General features: G+C 36.8%; 1 protein-coding gene and 1 long non-coding RNA gene across 2 annotated transcripts in view; one reads left to right on the top strand and one right to left on the bottom strand.

The window, feature by feature from the left end:
- LOC149209194 (uncharacterized) overlaps window positions 1-14089 on the top strand; it is a 45756-nt gene extending 31667 nt beyond the window's left edge. Inside the window, exons 4-8 of the mRNA XM_089398538.1 lie at window positions 5094-5873; window positions 5938-6527; window positions 10137-10151; window positions 11881-13527; window positions 13629-14089. Coding sequence (XP_089254664.1) covers window positions 5094-5873; window positions 5938-6527; window positions 10137-10151; window positions 11881-13527; window positions 13629-14089 — 3493 coding nt within the window. The remainder of the gene's footprint in view (window positions 1-5093; window positions 5874-5937; window positions 6528-10136; window positions 10152-11880; window positions 13528-13628) is intronic.
- Window positions 10512-11792, bottom strand: LOC149209195 (uncharacterized). Its single transcript, XR_016252834.1, has 3 exons — window positions 11397-11792; window positions 11250-11311; window positions 10512-11068 (listed from the first exon to the last, which is right to left on the bottom strand). It is a non-coding gene; the product is annotated as an uncharacterized LOC149209195 (long non-coding RNA).
- Window positions 14090-20613: the final 6524 nt, after the last annotated feature.

Here is a 20613-nt window from a genome sequence, read left to right as displayed (position 1 = left end):
ATTAGAAAGCAACTATTAATAGAATAAGAATTTTTTCGCTCTTTCTCTCTATATGTTTCATGTTTAAATCTTTTACTCAAAGTAAAAATAAAAGAATTATTATTATTATTTTTAAATTACTTTATTTTTCTCTATATAAAGTAGGTATAAAATTGTGTTATTTAATATGGACACTGAAATATTTTAAATTTTACTTATAGTTGGCAAGTAAAATATTTTTTGTTATTAATATCACATGTAAACTAAACGTAAAATGAATTACACATCATGTAATATCAACAAGCTACATAGTAGCGAATACTTGTTACTTAGTTTAAATATAACTAAATTAAAGTAAAAAATTATGAACATTTAGTCAAATAGAAACTTATATAAATGCATATCCAAAACAAAACTAAAACTAGAAAATAAGATAAAATTAAAAATAGTATATTGAAAATAATTAAAAATAAATAAATAAAATAATTTTGTATTTACTATAATAAATATATGTCCATATTATTTACATTCACATTGCTTTTTTAAAATTCAAAATTCAAAATCATAAATATATGTCCATATTATTTACATTCACATTGCTTTTTTAAAATTCAAAATTCAAAATCACTGTTAGTTGTTTAGATATTATTATACTAATGGTGATAGGTCTATATTATTTAAATTCATTTTTTGTTGTTGTTTAATAATCATATTTAAAATTTGGTTTAATTGGGTAGATTTTGTTATATTTGTGAGATGATGTATATAATAATAACAATTCATTTAATCTTAAAATAATTTATCTTTCCAAAAAATAAATTGTTCTAGTAATTTTACAAAACTTCATAAAACTTGGTTCTAGATGGATTGGAGGAGCCTACCATTTATTTAGCGCGTGCAAGAAGATTAAAACTCTCCCATAAAACTTTTATTAAATTAATCTCAAAAAACCAATATCTAACTTCGATTAAACTAATCCCAAAAAAGTTAATACGTCAATACTCCCTTTATGGGAATTGTAAGCAAGGCCTTTCTTACTATCCCAATACAAGTTGGTGAATATACTCTTGTCTCCACGTTAATAATTTCTAAGTCTTTCCGACTCTTAATCCTACTCTTATGGGTGGTGGGTTTACTACTTGAATATATTATAAAAAGGAAAGTTTATGGAGGCTTTGAAGTTGTCTGGAAAAGATCTTAGTGAATCTCTTTCGCCTATATAAATTGAATGATATTTTGATAAACCAATATCTAACTTCTATTAAACTAATCCCAAAAAATTAATATGTCAATACGCCCTTAATGGGAATTGTAAGCAAGGCCTTTCTTACTATCCCAATACAAGTTGGTGAATATACTCTTTGTCTCCACGTTAATGAGTCGGGTGCTTCGCAACCTGCTTCGTGGAATCCACTTATATTCTAGATTAGGACACTGACATTTCTAAGTCTTTCCGACTCTTAATCCTACTCTTATGGGTGGTGGGTTTACTACGAATATATTATAAAAAGAAAAGTTTATGGAGGCGATCTTAGTGAATCTCTTTCGCCCATATGAATTCAATGATATTTTGATAGGGAGAGTACAATAGTTATTGTTTTTCTATTAATTACATATGTATGCAAGTAATGATGACAAAATAAGAAGCATAAAAATTGAACAATCATTTTCTAAATATTATGAAAAAATAAATAAAATTCAATTGTTAATGTTAAACTATAAAGAATTTGCAATTTTTTTTTGGTCAAACACAATTAATAAATAATCAATACAAAACTGATATACACTGTCTGTGTCTACAGTATAATAATACTATTTCTTACTATTTCCATATAAAGTAATAAAAAAATTACATTTTTTTAATAAAAAATATTTTTTTTTAATCATCTCCGTATTAAATAGTAAAAAAATTACATTTCATCTTCTTACTATTTTTTTTTTTTTTTTAAATAACTTTTCGTTATTTTATATCAAATACAGCGATACGAACCGGTACCATTTTTGCTAGGCGAAATTAATAATCATAGACATTAAAACAACTTCGGTGGGCTTGTAATGGAATGAACTGGATACTAAAAGCGGAGTATAAGTGGGATTGGAAATCAAGAGAAAAATGATTATAAGTGAATGTTTTAAGGAAATGCAGTGCAAAATAATTCGGAGTTGGAATGAACTGGATACTAAAAGCCGAGTAAGTGGGATTGGAAATGAAGAGAAAAATGATTATAAGTGAAAATGTTTTAAGGAAATGTAGTGCAAAATAATCGAAGTTGTGTTTAATGTAATTTTTTGTAAGTTTTTTCGGTGGATTTTTCCGGTCTAATTTCTCTAAAATTCGGTAGGAATTCATTGAAATCACAAGTTTGATGGGTAAACCTGCACAATAGAAGTGCTCCCAGTGTGCGCAATCCATATATACAGTCAAAAAACTAGTTTAAATAACCCAAATCAAGATTTCACCACAATTTGTTCCACTGGATTCTGGCACCGGAAACTCCAAAAAATCGCACTAAAGACAACTCCAAATAATTCAAAGTAAAACTAGCAGAATATGTAATGAAAATAATTTAATAATTTAAAAATATTTTTTAATTATATATTTTCTAAAATCAATAAGACACTTTCATCTTACATGAGGTTTAAAATTGAAAATGAAGAGGTACTTAACTATATATGGTAATTATCAAATAAAGTTGTAGTCTTTTATTTTTAAATGAAATCAATGGTCATATTGTTATATGAAATTAATAGTAATAAATATTAAATTAAAAGAGATGAAATTGTAACAATGAAATAAGAGGATATTACAAGTATAATGAGGATAATGAGGAGAACAGTTTTAAGAAATGAAATAGAAAATAATAAATATATTTATATAAATTAAATGATTAGTAAATTGATAGATATCAAAATGCTTATTTCATAATACATAATATAAGTTTTTTTTGGTAGGTAAATATTTATGAGGGATTGAAATCACAATTATATAAATTAAATATTTGGTAAATTGTTAGGCATCAATATGTTTACTTCATAATACATAATCTATGGGGGCTTTAACATAACACATAATCTATGGGGGCCTTAACATAACATCCATTCAGTGTCAATCCAAAGTTTTGTGGGTTAACCAAATACAAAAATTAACCTACTTATAATTTTATTATTATTATAAAAAGAATTAATATGAGTTAAACATATACATGATAAAATGGGCTTGGAGTATGCCCCAAAATTGGTTTTGCTCAGATAAGAGCTAGTTTTCCTTAGATGCAAGGAAATAGGTTTACAACCCAAGCCCTAGAGGTATTTGATAGGAGTGAAAGCATGTCCCCTTAAGAGCCACTGGTGGATAATTCTAGTGGCATGGTTTTCCTTGAATAAAGATGATGAGTCAACTTGCATTAACAAATAATGTTGGTTTGACAACACTAGTTATAAAAGATTCTCTCTCTCTATATATATATTTCACATTCAATTAAGTTTAGCTTGGGTGGTTGTGTAGAATAGTTGTTATCATCCCCACCGAGGTTCAAGCCTCATAAATTGTCATATTGATGCTTTGAAATAGAGTAATTTTGTTGCGTTTAAGTGAATCTATAGTGAGGAGCTTTCAACTTGTCTCTTGCTTTTGAGCTAATATGTAACAAAGTTTTTAATTATGAAAATTCACCCCATTTTATTATGAAGATTTATAATCAAATTTACAAACAAGCTTTGTTACAATACTATAGATTAATATCATGAGCTTACTAATACAACATGCCTAAGACATGTTCATATAACTTTTTTAATTAATCAATTCAATTAAAAAATAAAAAAGATATATAACTTTTGATGTGTTATTGTTATTAAAAATATTTTACGAAGTAAATATTTACTAACCTTTTAAAAATTAAATTAATTTTTATTATTATTTTAAAATAGTAAAAATAAAATTAAAATGGTTAAAAATGCGAGAATGTTTAAAGAAATGTACGAGAAAATAATTACAAGGCAAATATGTAAAGAAATAAAGTGGAAAATAATTAAAAATACAATAAATGGGGTTGGCCGGGCAAATGAAGTGAAAAATATTTAAACCGCAATAACGGAATGGCATTATGAATGTGGGAAAAAAAACAGGACGTGGAAAATAATTAAATATGTAATAAACAGATTTGTCGGAGTAATTAAGTGGTAAAATGATTAAAAATGGAGTAAGCGGATTGTGCGAGGAAATGAAGTGGAAAATAAATAAAAACGTAGTAAAGGGCGCTTGTCGATCGAAATATCCAAAGGCGTGGTAAGCGGGAATGCCGGAGGAAATGAAGTGGAACATACTAGAATCTCGGATGAATTGCTTCTGCGACACTGCGGCGACCTTTAATGTTTTCTATACAAATTTCCGCGCCTTTTCTTCAGTTCTTCCTGAGAATGTGGAAAATAAGTTGCGATGTCACATGGGTGCGCTCCAGTTTTCAGCGGTCAGCTGAGGAAAGCTTTTTCTTCATTTCTTCCTGAGAAGGTGGAAAATAAGTTGCGATGTCACATGGGTGCGCTCTAGTCCATGTGCGCTCTAGTTTTCAGCGGTCAGCTGAGGAAAGCCTTTTCTTCATTTCTTCTTGAGAATGTGGAAAAGAAGTTGCGATGTCACATGGGTGCGCTCCAGTTTTCAGCGGTCAGCTGAGGAAAGCCTTTTCTTCATTTCTTCTTGAGAAGGTGGAAAATATGTTGCGATGTCACATGGGTGCGCTCCAGTTTTCAGCAGTCAGCTGAGGAAAGCGGGAACGTCGGACAATTAAGTGGAAACGATGGTACTGTTACTTCCAATTTTCTTTTCCACTCTGCTTTTTCTTGGTGTTTTCACTGGCAACGTGGAAAATCAGGTTTGGTATCTTGACTGTTGAGCTCTCCGCCGAGCGATCACTTCGCAGCCTCTTCCTTTTCCTTTTATAAATAGTTTCAAGAAGCTCCTTTCATCTCCAACTCTCCTTTGCATTTTCGCCTCTTGTTCCTGCTCTGCCCCTACGGAAACTCTCTTTCGGTCAACACAACACCCACACCCAAGAACTGACTTTAACCATGATGCCGTCTCTCTATTTTGTTTTTCCTACGCTGTTTCTGCTCTGCAGTTTTTTCTTCTTTTCTGCGCACTCATTTCAAGATGATCAGCAATCTCTGCTGGCATTCAGAAAGCTCATCCCCAGCGATCCACATCAGTCCATGGCCGATTGGAATGTCACCGTACCCATGTGCATCAGGACTGCAGTCACCTGCAGCCGTCGTCATCCCAACAGAGTGTTCGCCCTGAACCTGACCTCCATGGATCTGTGGGGCCCCATTTCTCCTTCCCTCGCCAATTTGTCATTTCTCCGCTCACTCAATCTCTCAGGAAATATGCTCCATGGTCATATCCCATCTCAATTGCGACGCCTCTCTCGGCTGAGAACTCTCCGGTTGAGCCACAATCAATTGGAAGGAACTATGCCGGGTCAGCTTCGCAGTTGCAGAAATTTTGTTTATCTGGCACTCTCCTTCAACAATCTCACCGGAATCATCACCCGAGAGTTGGGTTCCCTTACACGTCTGCAGAATCTTTACTTAGGAAGCAACGAACTCACAGGTACGATTACCTCTTCATTGGGCAACCTTTCATCTTTGATTGAATTGACAATTGACCTAAACAGTCTCAGCGGAAACATTCCCCGGGAGTTCGGTTCCCTTACACATCTGCAGAGCCTTTACTTAGAAAGCAACAAACTCACAGGTACTATCCCCTCTTCCTTGGGCAACCTTTCAGCTCTGATTGTATTGGCTATTGACCTAAACAGTCTCAGCGGAAACATCCCCCCGGGAGATGGGTTCCCTTACACATCTGCAGTACCTTTACTTAGGAAGCAACAAACTCACAGGTACCATTTCCTCTTCCTTGGGCAACCTTTCATCTTTGATTGTTTTGGGTATTGGGGTAAACAGTCTCAGTGGAAACATCCCCCGGGAGTTGTGTTCCCTTACACATCTGCAGAGCCTTTACTTAGAAAGTAACAAACTCACAGGTACCATTCCCTCTTCTTTGGGCAACCTTTCAGTTCTGATTGTATTGGCTATTGACCTAAGCAGTCTCAGCGGAAACATCCCCCGGGAGATGGGTTCCCTTACACATCTGCGGTACCTTTACTTAGGAAGCAACAAACTCACAGGTACCATTTCCTCTTCCTTGCGCAACCTTTCATCTTTGATTGAATTGACCATGGAGATAAACAGTCTCACAGGTGTCATTTCACCAGAATTTGTTGCCAAGCTTCACAACTTGAGTTACCTCAATTTGTGGAGAAATCAATCGTGTGGAAACATACCGATTTCTATTGGAAATTGTTCTAAACTCAAAATGCTTGATCTGGATGAAAATAAGTTGAGTGGGAGTATTCCTACAGAGTTGGGTAAGTTATCCCTCCTAGAAGAGCTACGGTTGCAATATAATGATCTTAACCATGGCAACTCTACATCCATGCCTTTTCTTGTAGTACTTACCAATGGTTCCCACTTACAACTACTAAAGTTGAGAGGTAATAAACTAGCAATTGTCCCAAAAGGTACAAAGAGAGGCCGATAGGATTAGTAAAAGAAGGAAACCTATATAGATAGGCAAGCATATATAAAGCTCAGTAGTGACGAAGGCACTAACCACGATGACCAGCGTGTACCAGCGGAAAAGTAAATTACAGTGTTTTACATGGTAATTGAAAAGCGGGGAATTAGATTTGCAAATATTAAAACAAATCACTTACATTGGTGGTTCACACTATAACTAAAACATTAACTAATTGTAAGTTGATTTTCATAAAATTCATTTAGTATCATTTATATAGATGAACCAAAAAATAGGTTTGTGCAATTGGATGAGAAAGCGTTCATAGAAGCCTTTTTAAAGAGAGCGAAATAATGGACAAAAAGCCCACTCATTTGATTCCAAAATCCCAACAAAAAAACATAACAAAAACATAAGAGATAAACCCAATCAACTCCAAAAATGTGAATTTGCAGTCCTGCATCTCAAAATTGCAAGGCAGACGTTTGGAAATGCACAAACTCACTACTGATACACTCCTAGATTGACAACAGTATTAGCAGAACAATAATCAACCAACATATACTGGACAAAACAAAAAAACCAGGAAAGGGAGTGTGGCAAGTACTCAATAAAAGGTGATACAATGATGAATCAGCAAGAGAGTTTACCTCAACTTTCTTAATCACTTGGTTGCAAATATTTAAGAAAAGCACACACTGTTGCTTCGTGTGATAACTACGCTTTTTCTAAATATTAACACCATATTTGTGGTTGCTTGATAACTTTTGCTTGGTGTCCTAATTTTCTCTACCACTAGACAAACACGAGCTTTCTAAATCTTATCACCTGACTAATCAGACCCCTAATAATAACCACCTTCATAGCCCAATAAAATTATCCCAGACAAAAGTAGAACTTTTTAGAAATGATAGATGATTATGCAATACACAAAATGATGAGTAGGAACACTGCCAGATGGGTAACAGTTCAATGCCAATTCAATTAACCTTCATGCAACCAAGGAAAACCAACTCACCTTTGCAGTATTGAATGCCACATTCTTGCAATGGGATATATGCTGACAGACCATGCAGGCAAGTCATATGTCAAATTATGAATGGTAGCAGTTATATCAGATCTAAACATCCGTGTTTGACAGACAAGCAACACATAGACCTAGTTTTCTTCCGTAAACATGTGCATGTAGCATCATCCAAGCAACGCTTTTCAATCATGCAAATTCAGACTCTTTGGTAGTGAGCAATGCCTCATCCTTATAAAATGAACTTCAAACAATATTCCAAGTTGAATGAAATTTTTCTAATGTACACATTTTTGTGTTATGCACCTCTCATGAGGCCAACTTACTTAATACAAGCATGACAAATATTGAATATCTCTAGAGAAGGACCTAATGAGAAATCCTCAGGTTTTTCGCAAGGGAGGGCATTGCTGCTAATCTCAATTGCCACAAGGATCTTTTTTTCGCAAGGGAGGGCATTGCTGCTAATCTCAATTGCCACAAGGATCTTTTTTTGCGCAAGGGAGGGCATTGCTGCTAATCTCAATTGCCACAAGGATCTTCTTTCCAATGTTGTGGCTCTTCTTCCTCATCTCCATTAGCGCCACCGTGCTTTCCTGTACAACAATTGTTAACCAAAATTTATAAGAAAAGGCCATAAATATTAAAAATCTTATACATTCATTTAACCACCATCACATTTATAACAGAAAAAGATGAAAGTTTAAGGATAAGAATTACAGTTACTTACAGTTCCTCAGTTTTCTGAATAATTGTTCAGGGCGCATTTTTATGTTATTCTCTTTGCAAAATATTGTTTCCTGTGACTCAAGGTGTAGTTTATTTCTTTATTATGGTGGCTGTAATGATGGTTTCTTATCATTTGTAATCTTGAGATTATTGGACATGGTAAATTGATATTGTTATTGGATTTATGTCCATATCTGCAAATTTCTAAGCAATTGAGAGTTTTCGAAAACAGAGTAATAGCAGTGTGCAACCCATTGTGAGTGTCTGGAGCATCTTCGAAAGCTGAATATCCAAATGATATAAAACTCAAGTTTGTGAATGTGATTTAAGGATAAAATGCTGACATGTTTTTGTTGTTTAATGTAGAAGGAATCTTGCCATTTGGGCTCTAGAGCCCAACCTGCTTTCTCGTATTGCAAAACACAGATCATTTAACCAACAAAAAGCACAGATTAACATTTACGAATGCGGTCTCCATTGATCTATTAAAATAAGCAGCTGATGTAAGTAAACCACGAGGAAATTTGATATCCAGGCAACAAAAACTTTCAGATGGCAACCAATGACACCATTTCATTTACCTTTCAGAAAGATGAACAGGACCTAAACTTATCCACATTATAATCCAGCAGCTGTAATCTACAGTAAAGAATGTCGACTGAAAAAACCTGTCCTCCAAAATGAAAATGATATTACTTTTAAAATCCGAGTAAAGGCCCAAGAGCCATATGTAGACAATATGAAACTAAAATAACTCAACTCAGAATACTTGACACTCTAACATGCATGTGAAGAGCTAGATCTATGCTAGTATAATAGAAATACTATTTCCAATGCATTCTATAGCCTGCCATTCCCAATGGCCAATTCAATGATCAGCACACTACAGTTTTGTACCAATAGGCATTATGTTGCTGTAAAATAATATCATTCCCAAAGGCCAATTCAATGATCAAATCATTACAAATTTGAGACAATAGGCTGTGCATATGACATTATTTTTGTGAATTACAGTTTCTTAAAAATATATCAGTTCTCATTGATTTACCTGTTAAAAAATGATACCTTCTAATTGTTAGACATTTTGTTTTTTCCTAGGCATTTTTTCTTATCAATTTTGTTCAAAATTTGATAAGGATTTCTTGGAATCATAAGTTCCAACTGTATAATCTGCCCCACGAATTTTCCAGTGAGCTGAATCAATCTATTTCTGCCTTAAAAAACACATTTAAAACAACTAAAATTCACAATTTTACCAAAAATTATATCGACTAAATCCAGCAAAAAAGACAAAAACGTTTATTAGACTACTTTATTTAAAACCAGCATAGATCAATTTAAATAAGGATCTAACATGAGCCTAGAGGGATCTGATTTCTTCACAAGTATATTTTTATAAACCGACATTATCTAGATATTTTGTGTAATTATATAAATAATTTAGTTATTTATAATCAGTAGTTACAATCACTACATTATGTCTTTAAATTAAACCTGCTAATAGATGCATTATAATGCATGCAAACATAGGGGCAATAGTTAAATACTCCACAATATCTTTTACAGCATGATTAGAGAGAGACAGAGGACCATGGGTCAGACTCAGCATCCACAATTAGATAGGCACAGCTATTCCAATTCACAATCATAATTTCTCATTGGTACACAATTAGATAGGCACTGCTATTCCAATTCACAATCATAATTTCTCATTGTTTAGCAAATACCAATAGACTTCTAGTCAACCATATTCAGCAACACTTATCCTTTCAAAGAAACAGAAAGAGGCTTTCACAAAAGATTTGTAAATTGCTAAAAAGAAAGGTATACTAGACCCAGATCACTACAGTAAGGAGATTCATGATCTGAAACTAATGTTAAATAAATGAAAAAGTAACCCACAGGTACAGAAAGTCCATAGCTGCCAAGCAGCACCTCATTACTACCAGATTTACAAGACTGCACTTGCTATACACAACTGTTGGCAACTTGAATTTTCCAAGCAGAGAAAATAGTCAAATCATTTTAATTCTCCGAGACCCCAGCTATCCAACCTGAAATATGTGCTGGACAAACCCTTCCAAGCACAATCCTGAAGCTCTACATGTCAATGGCAATGCCACAATCAGCACACGTGACCCATCCAAAGCACATACAAAGAAAACCCACATTGGAGCTGTTCTCACAAAGAAACATTGTGAAATCACCTTTGCAATTGGAAAGCACTTCAAACCATATTTTAATAGGTCATACAAATAAATATACAAACAACATGAGGTCAGTTCCTCAAAGTACAGAGATGGGAAACATTCCCCATGTCAGTTAACAAAAGAGAAAAAGGAAGCAAAAAACCTAGTCTATGTTCATGTTTCAGAGAAAGAAGCCACGCAATATCCGGAATGTGCTTGGAGTCACAAGGCAATGCCTCCAGCACATCCCAAGAGAGAAGACAGGCATTTCTTGTATGCCTTTGAAGAAAACTGCCGAAATAATACAACACAACCATTAAGTCATGATGCATGCAAGAGAATACCTCTCTGGATACTCTTACTGACATTATATTCAAATCGTATTTTACACCCCACCATCAAGAAAAAATTCTTCAATTCCCGATGAAAACTTGCCTACCTTCCCGCACACTTTAAACCACCCCAACCTTCACTGCTGCTAATGGGATCCCCTCCATTTCGGATCCCTTTACTGGAGCTTTCAATCATTTAGTCACTGGGTCACTTGACCCTGTGGCTTCAGAGGATGCCTCGGTGCTGTTCAATACACCAGAAAAATGGTTGGCATCAAGATATATGCAGGTATCAAAACACCATCGCAGTTAAATAAAAATGTATATACCACAGTTTGACAATCTTTGAGTGAAAGAAGCTCTATGAACCCAAACTATAGGCAAAAGAAGCCTTCTAACTGAGACAAGGCAGAAAATGTTAGTACCTAATCCCCGTGCTTCTGAGCTCTTCATGATACGCAGCCTCTTCACTGTACTCACAAACATGCTGCAAAAACACCAAGATTAGATATCAGAACAGCTGGGTATATGAACTGGTATTTCAAGACAATTCCATATCTAATTATACTCACTCCCAAGGTACGTCTCCAACCAGCATACGATCCCCTTCATTATCTTCATAAGTGAGAACATAATCGGTTCCACTTAATAGAGTAGGCTGATCATTTTTAGACGATGGATTGGTAGGTTGTCTCTGCCCACTGCCCTGCACTGGAATGCAGACCAGGAAAGCAAATCAGTTTAAGGCTCTGCAACTGCTGGATCCTTTAGCTGCCATGGCTCTTCATCGGCTGATGATGAAGAACCGGCGATGGCTTCTTGTTTCCTCCTCCTTTTATCGGTAGAATCTCCTTCTCCGCCTCCATTGTTTGCTTGATTATTGCCTTTTCGAAGTAAGTGCAGAAGAAATTCACCGTCTGTCAGCGCAGAAGAAGGCGATGAAGGTGTGGGTGGTTAGAGGGTTTATGCCGACTCTATGCCCTGCCAAGTGTCAGTCTGACAAGCAAAGGGACGACGAAACTCTCCTTTCAAAGGAAGGCCTATCGGCCTAACTAGGTGGTGTCTTGCCCCCTTCCATAGGTAAGCTTTCTACCAATTATTCTTTCTTGTTGTTTTTGGACAATATAATACAAGGAAACATCCCTCCACAAATTGCCAACCCCACTAGCCTAACTTATCTTAATTTAAGTAGAAACCTTTTCAGTGGCAACATTCCACCATTAGGAAAACTTAAAAAATTAGAAAGATTGTACTTAAGTAACAATAAATTAGAAGGAAACATCCCTGATGACTTTGAGCAATTGCAACACCTTGATCTCTTAGACATTAATGAAAACATGCTCTCTGGAAAGATTCATGTTTCCCTTGCACCCCTTAAACAACTTAGAAGAGTCGTCCTCCATCACAATCGATTGTCTGGAGCCATACCTGCCAGCTTAGGAAACTGCATAAATTTGGAATTGCTTGACTTGTCTCATAATATGCTAACTAGTAGCATACCAACAGAAATCGCTGAACTTTATAATCTATATTTCTATTTGAATTTGTCATGTAATTTATTAGAAATCTCCTTGCCTATGGAGATCAGTAAAATTACGATGGCTCAAGCTATAGACGTCTCTTCCAATCAATTGACCGGGGTCATACCACCTACGCTTGGAAGTTGTAGTGAACTACAAACACTGAATTTGTCTCAAAATTTCTTCCAAGGCTCTATTCTAGATTCACTTGAAAAATTACAAAGTCTTGTGGTCCTAGATCTCTCCACCAATTCCTTATTTGGTACAATACCAGTTACTCTTGTGAAGTTGAAAATGCTTCAATATTTGAATTTGTCTTTCAACAACCTCACAGGGGAAATTCCAAGAGGAGGTTTCTTTTCAAATAAAACATTTGCATTGTCCTTATTTGGAAACCCTAGTCTTTGTGGACCACAAATATTCAATTTATCTGCATGTCCAACTTCCAAAAGCCATTCTTCATTTCTGAAAAGAATAGTATTGCTAGTGAGTGGAGCTATTATTTTTATGCTGTGTTTCTTACTTTTGGGATTCCTTTGGAAAAGGAATATACATATGCAAAACTTTGATTTCTCACAGCGTATTTTCCAAAAGCTAGTGCGCCAAAGGATTTCATATCAAGAGCTTCACATGGCAACTAATGGATTCGCTGAGGCCAACTTGCTGGGGAAAGGGAGTTATGGGTTAATGTATAAAGGAATTTTGAGGGATGGATTATTTGTTGTTGTTAAGGTGCTCCAGTTGCAAAATGACCAGGTTGAAAATAGTTTTAAAGCTGAATGTGTTGTCTTGCAAATGGTTCGACACCGAAATTTGGTGAGAATCATAACCTCATGTTCCAACTTCTATTTCAAAGGTTTAGTGTTTGAGTTTATGCCCAAAGGAAGTTTAGAGAAACATTTGTATCCTGGTAGAGATGACAATGGTCAAGATGTGTGTGAATTGGGATTGAAAACACGATTAGACATTGCCATAGATGTAGCCCATGCCATGGAATATCTCCACCATGATTCTTTTGTGCAAGTAGTGCATTGTGATATAAAACCAAACAATGTGCTTTTGGATGAAGACATGTCAGGCCATGTAACAGATTTTGGTATTGCAAGACTAATTGGTGCAACATACACTGATTCACTTACATCAACACTTGCTTTGAAAGGATCTATGGGCGACATTGCACCAGGTATGGCTTTTAAAGCACTAATTCATTAGTATTTTCTTAGTAACAATTTTGTATAAATGGAGTGGTTGAGTAAATTTTTGTGATGGTTGTTGTTGTTGCAGAGTATGGATTGGGTGCGGCAATTTCCACTAAAGGAGATGTTTATAGCTATGGAATTATGTTATTGGAAATGCTAACTAGAAAACGACCAACGAGTGACATGTTTGTTGGAGACCCAACTTTGCACAAGTGGGTGGATCAAGCATTTCCAAATAGTTTGAAGGAGGTAATTGATAACAATGTTTTTGATGAGGTAGATGGATATGAATTTGAAGAAAATAGTCTGCACAACTGTCTATTTTCTTTGCTACATGTTGGTCTAATTTGTTCAAAAGATTCACCTGAAGAAAGACCAACCATGAGAGATGTGGCCATGGTCTTGGAGAATATTAGAAATGATTTCATGGCAAATTCACTTGCTTCTGGGGGATTGAATCGAAGCATATCTAATTTACTTAGCGAGGCAGTTGGAACAAGGAGTGATGCACTTGCCTCAAATTCCCAAAGTTCTTCTACATTATAGCTTCTGAAAAGCATAATAGCCAAAGCTTTCAATCTTATCATTGGTCTGCAAAAATCAGATTTTTTTGGTGTCATGTATTATGTATTTGTAATCATACTTGACATGAAAATTAAATGCTTTTACAACAGTATATTATGGGGATTATAGATCTACATTTTTTGTTATTTGTTATCCATTTGTAATTCCAATATTCATATCCATGAAGTGAGCTATACGATAAAAATCAACTATTTATTGCACCATCATTGCAGTACAAACCAAAGGCAACAATGATCTCTACTATCCATCGTAGTTCCGCTCTTCTCATTGGTATGTTCTACTGTTATTATTTGTTATAACAGTTTTGTCATACGTTGTTTGCCTTAAAAGAGCGAGACCATTCACTCATAGTGTATGCAAACACATTCTAGAACGAAGCTATGTAAACCCATATGAGTCAACGAGCCACACAAGCCTTAGATCGTACGATCTTCAGAACTCATCGAAGTATAACTATAACTGCCATAGAGTTCCTCCATATTTTTATGATGCAAGCCTTGGATTTAATACAATGTGCCACTAGGATCATAATCCATGAAGATTTAGATCCAAACCCCTTTCTCATGAGCGCAAGCCATTCTCATACATTGAGGGTTATTGTATTATATGTCATTGTCTTACTGCCATATACAATTCCGTCTTCAATTTAGTTGCAATCCATGAATCACTAAGTATGTAAAATATGTGAATTTATTGAACTGTCGAATCTCCAAGAGTGATATTTTTGGATGCATTGTATATTAATTCATATTGTCAACGGTGTCACATGAGACTCAACAAACTATCAACACGAACATAGCAATTCTCAAACTTCATTTGTAGATCGACTTCTTTTCATGGTTTCTATACGTACTTCAAGACACAGTCACGAGTTACAATGCATAGCGAGCCAAGACATAATTGCAATGTTGATGATATCGATCCATATCTCTCAATATAATCACTATACTTGACGCTCACTGAAACTCAAACGATATTAATGAGATACAGGAGCCATCATCATAGTTGAGACAGATCCAATGTATCACAGATATATGGCGTGTCCATGCAAAAATGAATCTCTGCCATGGTGAGATTGTTGCAAAGCTACGCTAGCCATAGTTTATAAAAAGTGAGCCTTCAATCATCACTGATCCACGGATGCGATGTCATGGTATATATATGAACCCAAGAATGCAAGATCCAGATGTAAGCCCAGGGATGCGAGCCTCTGAAGTTTTCCAGACAATATCTTATGCATATTTTTAGGGTTACCACAAAGATTCAACGTTTGAGTCCTAGCTTCAATATGAACAGAGAATGTGATCCACATAAATTTGAGTCTCAGAATTACATGCCATCAGGGATTATAAGCAAGCCTTTCAGAGTGGGAGACTGTAGTGCCAGTCACAAAATTTCCCCGAATTAAATTTCCTAAACTTTGACTTTAGTTCACCAACATAGAGAGAACATTTGATCCAAAAGCCAATAGAAATGATCTTCAAAGCATTATCCTTCAGCCTTAGCTCCGATACCATGTTGGAAAATCAAGATAACTATAAATCAAATTTGTTTTTTCTTCATGATAATTATTTGTGAAAGTTGTCGGCATTATTATCATTGTGTTTTCTTTCTTTCATAAAGAAATTACCATAATACAAAAACATGAATATCATAAAAAAATAAAAGAACACAAGATATAAGTTCCAAGCCAAGGCAAAACCCTTTTAAGGGGAAAGCTCAAAAAATTCTCTTCTTACAGAACGTAAAGTCTAAAGATTGCCCTACCATGACATCCTTTTTGCCCAATAATCATCTTTTTTTCATATATATGCACCACTTAATAAAGCCATATCTCCAAGGTTTTGATGAAGGAATGCATTAGTATGTTTTCTTGTTCATATTTAGTTGAATACCCTATTGTTTTAATTAAAGTTGCAATTAACTACCGAATTGAGGTGTTTCCGTAGCTAGTCCAGGATTCCGTAGCTGCCTTCATTGTTCGCGAGGTTTCAGAGCTCCAGTTGATTAAGGTGGATGTTGGTGGCCACCCACCTATCCCATTTGGACCCCTATCATTGTTTCTCTCAGCATTTTCAGTTCCTTAATTGTAGCACAACTTACTATTTTTAGCAGTTTTTCGGGTCTTGAACTTCTGGAGCCGTTTTGAGGCCCTAAACGATGTTTTTTGGGAAATCCAAGGCAACATGGGTCCATGGACTGATGTTGCCAGCCCAAAGTAGTAGTGCTCGGATAGATCTTTCTAACGAGCTATTGTACGTGTTAAACAGAGATTGTATGCCAAAGTTACGACCCCGTGAAGTTGATGCACTAATTTACCCAAAACGGGGCCCACAGTTTGGCGTTTCATCTTCTAGGGTTAGGTTTTGGAATGTTAAGGGTTTTCCATTGCTTCTCAACAATAAATAGGCCTTCGAGCCTCATTGTAACACAGTTTAGAGGCATGTAGCCACCACATCTCTTCTCAGAGATAAGCTACCATCGTCCTAGCTGGTTTATTTCCAATTCTGTTTGTAAGCATATTTCAGTATTTTGCATTAATGAAATGAAGCATTATTTCCGCTGCATATATGTTATCTCTGTAATTTATTGCGTTCTTGTTTAAGTTCGGATTAGTGGTATCAGAGTGGGCCTGCTTTTTCTCTGTTTTTCTTTGCATGTCCCCAACGAGGTCGGGATATAAGGAGTTAGGGCTTGAACTGGTTGAACCTTTGCAAGACCAGCCTCGCAAATTCCGACGGCCTCCCATGGCAGATGAGAAGAAAGACGAGGGGGAAGGAGATCCTATCAAAATCTTGCTTGAAGAAGCGCTCGAGCGGCAAAGGAACGCGATGATGGATAACTTTGCGCAGATCCTTCAGCGGCTACCCAGAGGTGACGCATCGGCTTCCAACAACTACTCTGGAAATGCCACACCCTTTAAGGTACAAGTTAATTTTGAAATCCCCATATTCGAGGGTCAGATAGACGCAAATGCCGTAGATAAATGGTTAAATTTGTTAGAGGGTTATTTTTCTGTTCATGAATTTTCGAGTCGGGAAAAGATTGTTTTTGCTCTTCTCAAAGCAACCCCCCATGTCAAGGACTGGTGGGAAACCTACTGCGAGCAGAAGGATGAAAATACTGGCTCACTATTTTCAGCGGCACCCACTTGGAATGACTTCCGGGATGCCATCAAGGAGCAGTACTACCCTGTCAAAAGCTATGAGGACAAATACATCAAATGGACCACACTGCGGCAGGGACGAGACCAAGATGTGCCAGAGTTCACAAACATTTTTCATACCCTTCGCACACAGTTGGGTATCAAAGATTCTGAGCGGCATCTGGTATTCAAATACCGCGACTGCCTACACAGATACATCCAGGAAGAGATGGAGTTTTTGAACATCTCCTCGCTCGGCACAGCATACCGATACGCTGTCAAAATCGAGCAAAAGTTCAAACAGAAGAAGCGAGACTTTGGATCTGCAAATCCGAAGCCCAAAGGACAAAGCCAAGGCGGGGTGACCCATGACAACCCCTCTAAACCGCAAGAAAAGAACAACTCCACAAAGCCGAAGAAGGACACAGGAAAGTGGTGTGAGTTCCACAAGAGTCCCACTCATAACACAAGTGAGTGTCGGACCAAGCAGTCGCTGGTGGTTGAGTTGAAGGCTTCCGAATCAAATGCATATTCCGACCCTGAGCTAGAACCCGACAAGGGGAATGGCAAAGGGAAGCAGATCATTGATGTAGATCCCAGTGCCACAGTTGCCACCGCCAAGATCCAGAAAAATGAGCCCGAAAATCCAGAGGAAGGGGAGCGTCTTTTCCACTCACAGATGTGGGTGAAGGGTTCGCTGCTGCAATTCATTGTCGATAGTGGCAGCCAAAAGAACCTCGTTTCAGCAGAGGTCGTGAAGCGGTTGGACCTACCGACTACACCACACCCGCAGCCGTACAGTATCGGGTGGCTTCACGAAGGACGAGATCTCAAAGTTCGCCAGCAATGCCGCCTTCCCTACAACATCAAGCCCTTCACAGACGAGGTATTGTGTGATGTTACACCTCTGGATGTTTGTGATGTATTATTACACCAGCCATACTTGTGGAGGCGACATGCTATGTATGAGTCAAGGTTTCGTGATGTCATTATTTTTTTGAATAATTCATTATACAGGATACCGGAGGTGGCTCCACCTACTGCCACATCTTTGATCACTGCTAAGAAAGGCAGCAAGCTCATATCACAGACTAGGAAATTCATCTGTCTGGTTCACTCCCAAAGTAAGGGGAAGATCGTTGCTACATCCATGACCTCCGCAAAGGGTTCCTCCAAGTAGCAGCAACAACAAAGGTATATGGTCATGACAGAACACAGGAACAACTTCTCCTCACCCACAAGGGTACCACACAAGTTTCAGGTGGGCGACAAAGTTTGGTTACATATGCAGAGAGAATGCCTTACCAGAACCCATCAGAAACTCAGACCACTCCGACATGGTCCTTACACCAGTACTAAGGCTATGGGCAAAAATGCTTTGAAGCACAACATTCCTCCATTCCTTCACTTGCACCGAGTGTTCAATGTGGACCATCATCGACCATGCTTCCCACCATTACTGGACACATCAGAGATTGCAGAACAGCTCACCAGAGACCTAGCTCAGCAGAAACTTCCTCATCTCAGGGAGAAACTCAACGCAATGGGGACCATTGCTTCCTAAGGGGGGAGGAATGATCCAAGTGGATGTTGGTGGCCACCCACCTATCCCATTTGGACCCCCATCATTGTTTCTCTCAGCATTTTCAGTTCCTTAATTGTAGTACAACTTACTATTTTTAGCAGTTTTTCGGGTCCTGAACTTCCGGAGTCGTTTTGAGGCCCTAAACGACGTTTTTTGGGAAATTCGAGGCAACATGGGTCCATGGACCGATGTTGCCATCCCAAAGTGGTAGTGCTCGAATAGATCTTTCTAACGAGCTATTTTACGTGTCAAACGGATATCGTATGCCAAAGTTACGACCCCGGGAAGTTGATGCACCAATTTACCCAAAACGGGGCCCACAGTTTGGCGTTTCATCTTCTAGGGTTAAGTTTTGGAATGTTAAGGGTTTTCCATTTTTTCTCAACAATAAATAGGCTTTAGAGCCTCATTGTAACACAGTTCAGAGGCATGTAGCCACCATATCTCTTCTCAGAGATAAGCTACCATCGCCCTAGCTGGTTTATTTCCAATTCTATTTGTAAGCATATTTCAGTGTTTTGCATTAATGAAATGAAGCATTATTTCCGCTGCATATATGTGTTTATGGTTATCTCTGTAATTTATTGCGTTCTTGTTTAAGTCCGGATTACCAGTTCAGTGACGAAAGGTGCTGATGGATAGAAGGTGATTCCCTCATGAATACCTTCCTATTCACTCGAAACCATTTTCCAAAGGTAGCACAGGAGATTGCGGTCAAACCCCGAGTCAACCGTCAAATTAACGCAGCACAGAGCCGAGATAAGCTAAACCCTTATCGTTTTGCTTTCAAAATAGCAAAATGACGGTTTCACAATATACGATTAGATAGGGTTAAGAGATAGTAGGTTTAGAATTCTCATATAGTTATGCAAAAGACATGTTATAAATTCAATGGCTGCACTGGTATTTGGGTGCGCGCCGTGTGAAATGTTTTCTGAACAATTTATGATTACTGTGTGAATGAATTTGGTTTTTGTGTGCAAGTATTGTACTGGTTTAAAACTCTGGACTGCTATGTGGAGGGCCCCCACAATCAGTGTCAGGTTTTGATCGAATGCAATCTGATTTCTTTCAATTATCCAATTACTCTGTTTTGTGTGAATATGCTATATAATGATTTCAAATCGTTACCTGCATAAGAATTCTACTTTGCTTTATACCTAGATTAGACAGCTGTTTACTTTGCTTTATACCTGGTACTTTGTTTTATTTTCTTTGCTTATTATCCAACATAATTGAGTGTGTTCGATTCATAAATGTTGCTGGGATTACAGTGCTTGAATAGAAATTGAACAAGTGAGAAGACTTCTCCTAAAACAGTTGAGTTCAAAAGTAATTCTTAGCATAGATGCTAGAGTAAGATTCTATTCTACACTTAGAAGATTAGGAGATATAGCAAGAGGTTTAAGAACAAACTCCAAACAACCTAACATAAGTAAAACCACCCTCACATCATCCACAAACTCATTGAACAACGATTGATTCCTAGGAAACTTATCCTTAAGAATGACAATATTAGTTCAACTAACAACATCACCTCCACCCTCGAACTAGACTTACAAATACATAACGACATACTAAGATAGCTTTTAAGCACATATTGTGCACTTATACTTCGTCAGTCTACGCACCCTGGTTGACAATTTATGATTGCCAATTCAAGGACATTGAATTGACCAAACATTTTGTGGCGTCGTTGCCGGGGAAGTATAATTAGAAGCCATACAAAAAAACAACAAACAAAACTATCATTAA

The sequence above is a fragment of the Pinus tabuliformis genome, chromosome 1_2 (genome assembly GCF_031772625.1).
Source record: "Pinus tabuliformis cultivar Carrire ecotype Pingquan chromosome 1_2, CPIR1, whole genome shotgun sequence".
Taxonomy (NCBI): domain Eukaryota; kingdom Viridiplantae; phylum Streptophyta; class Pinopsida; order Pinales; family Pinaceae; genus Pinus; species Pinus tabuliformis.
The sequence above is the reverse complement of the archived record's forward strand: the minus strand, read 5'-3'. Positions and strand labels throughout refer to the sequence as shown.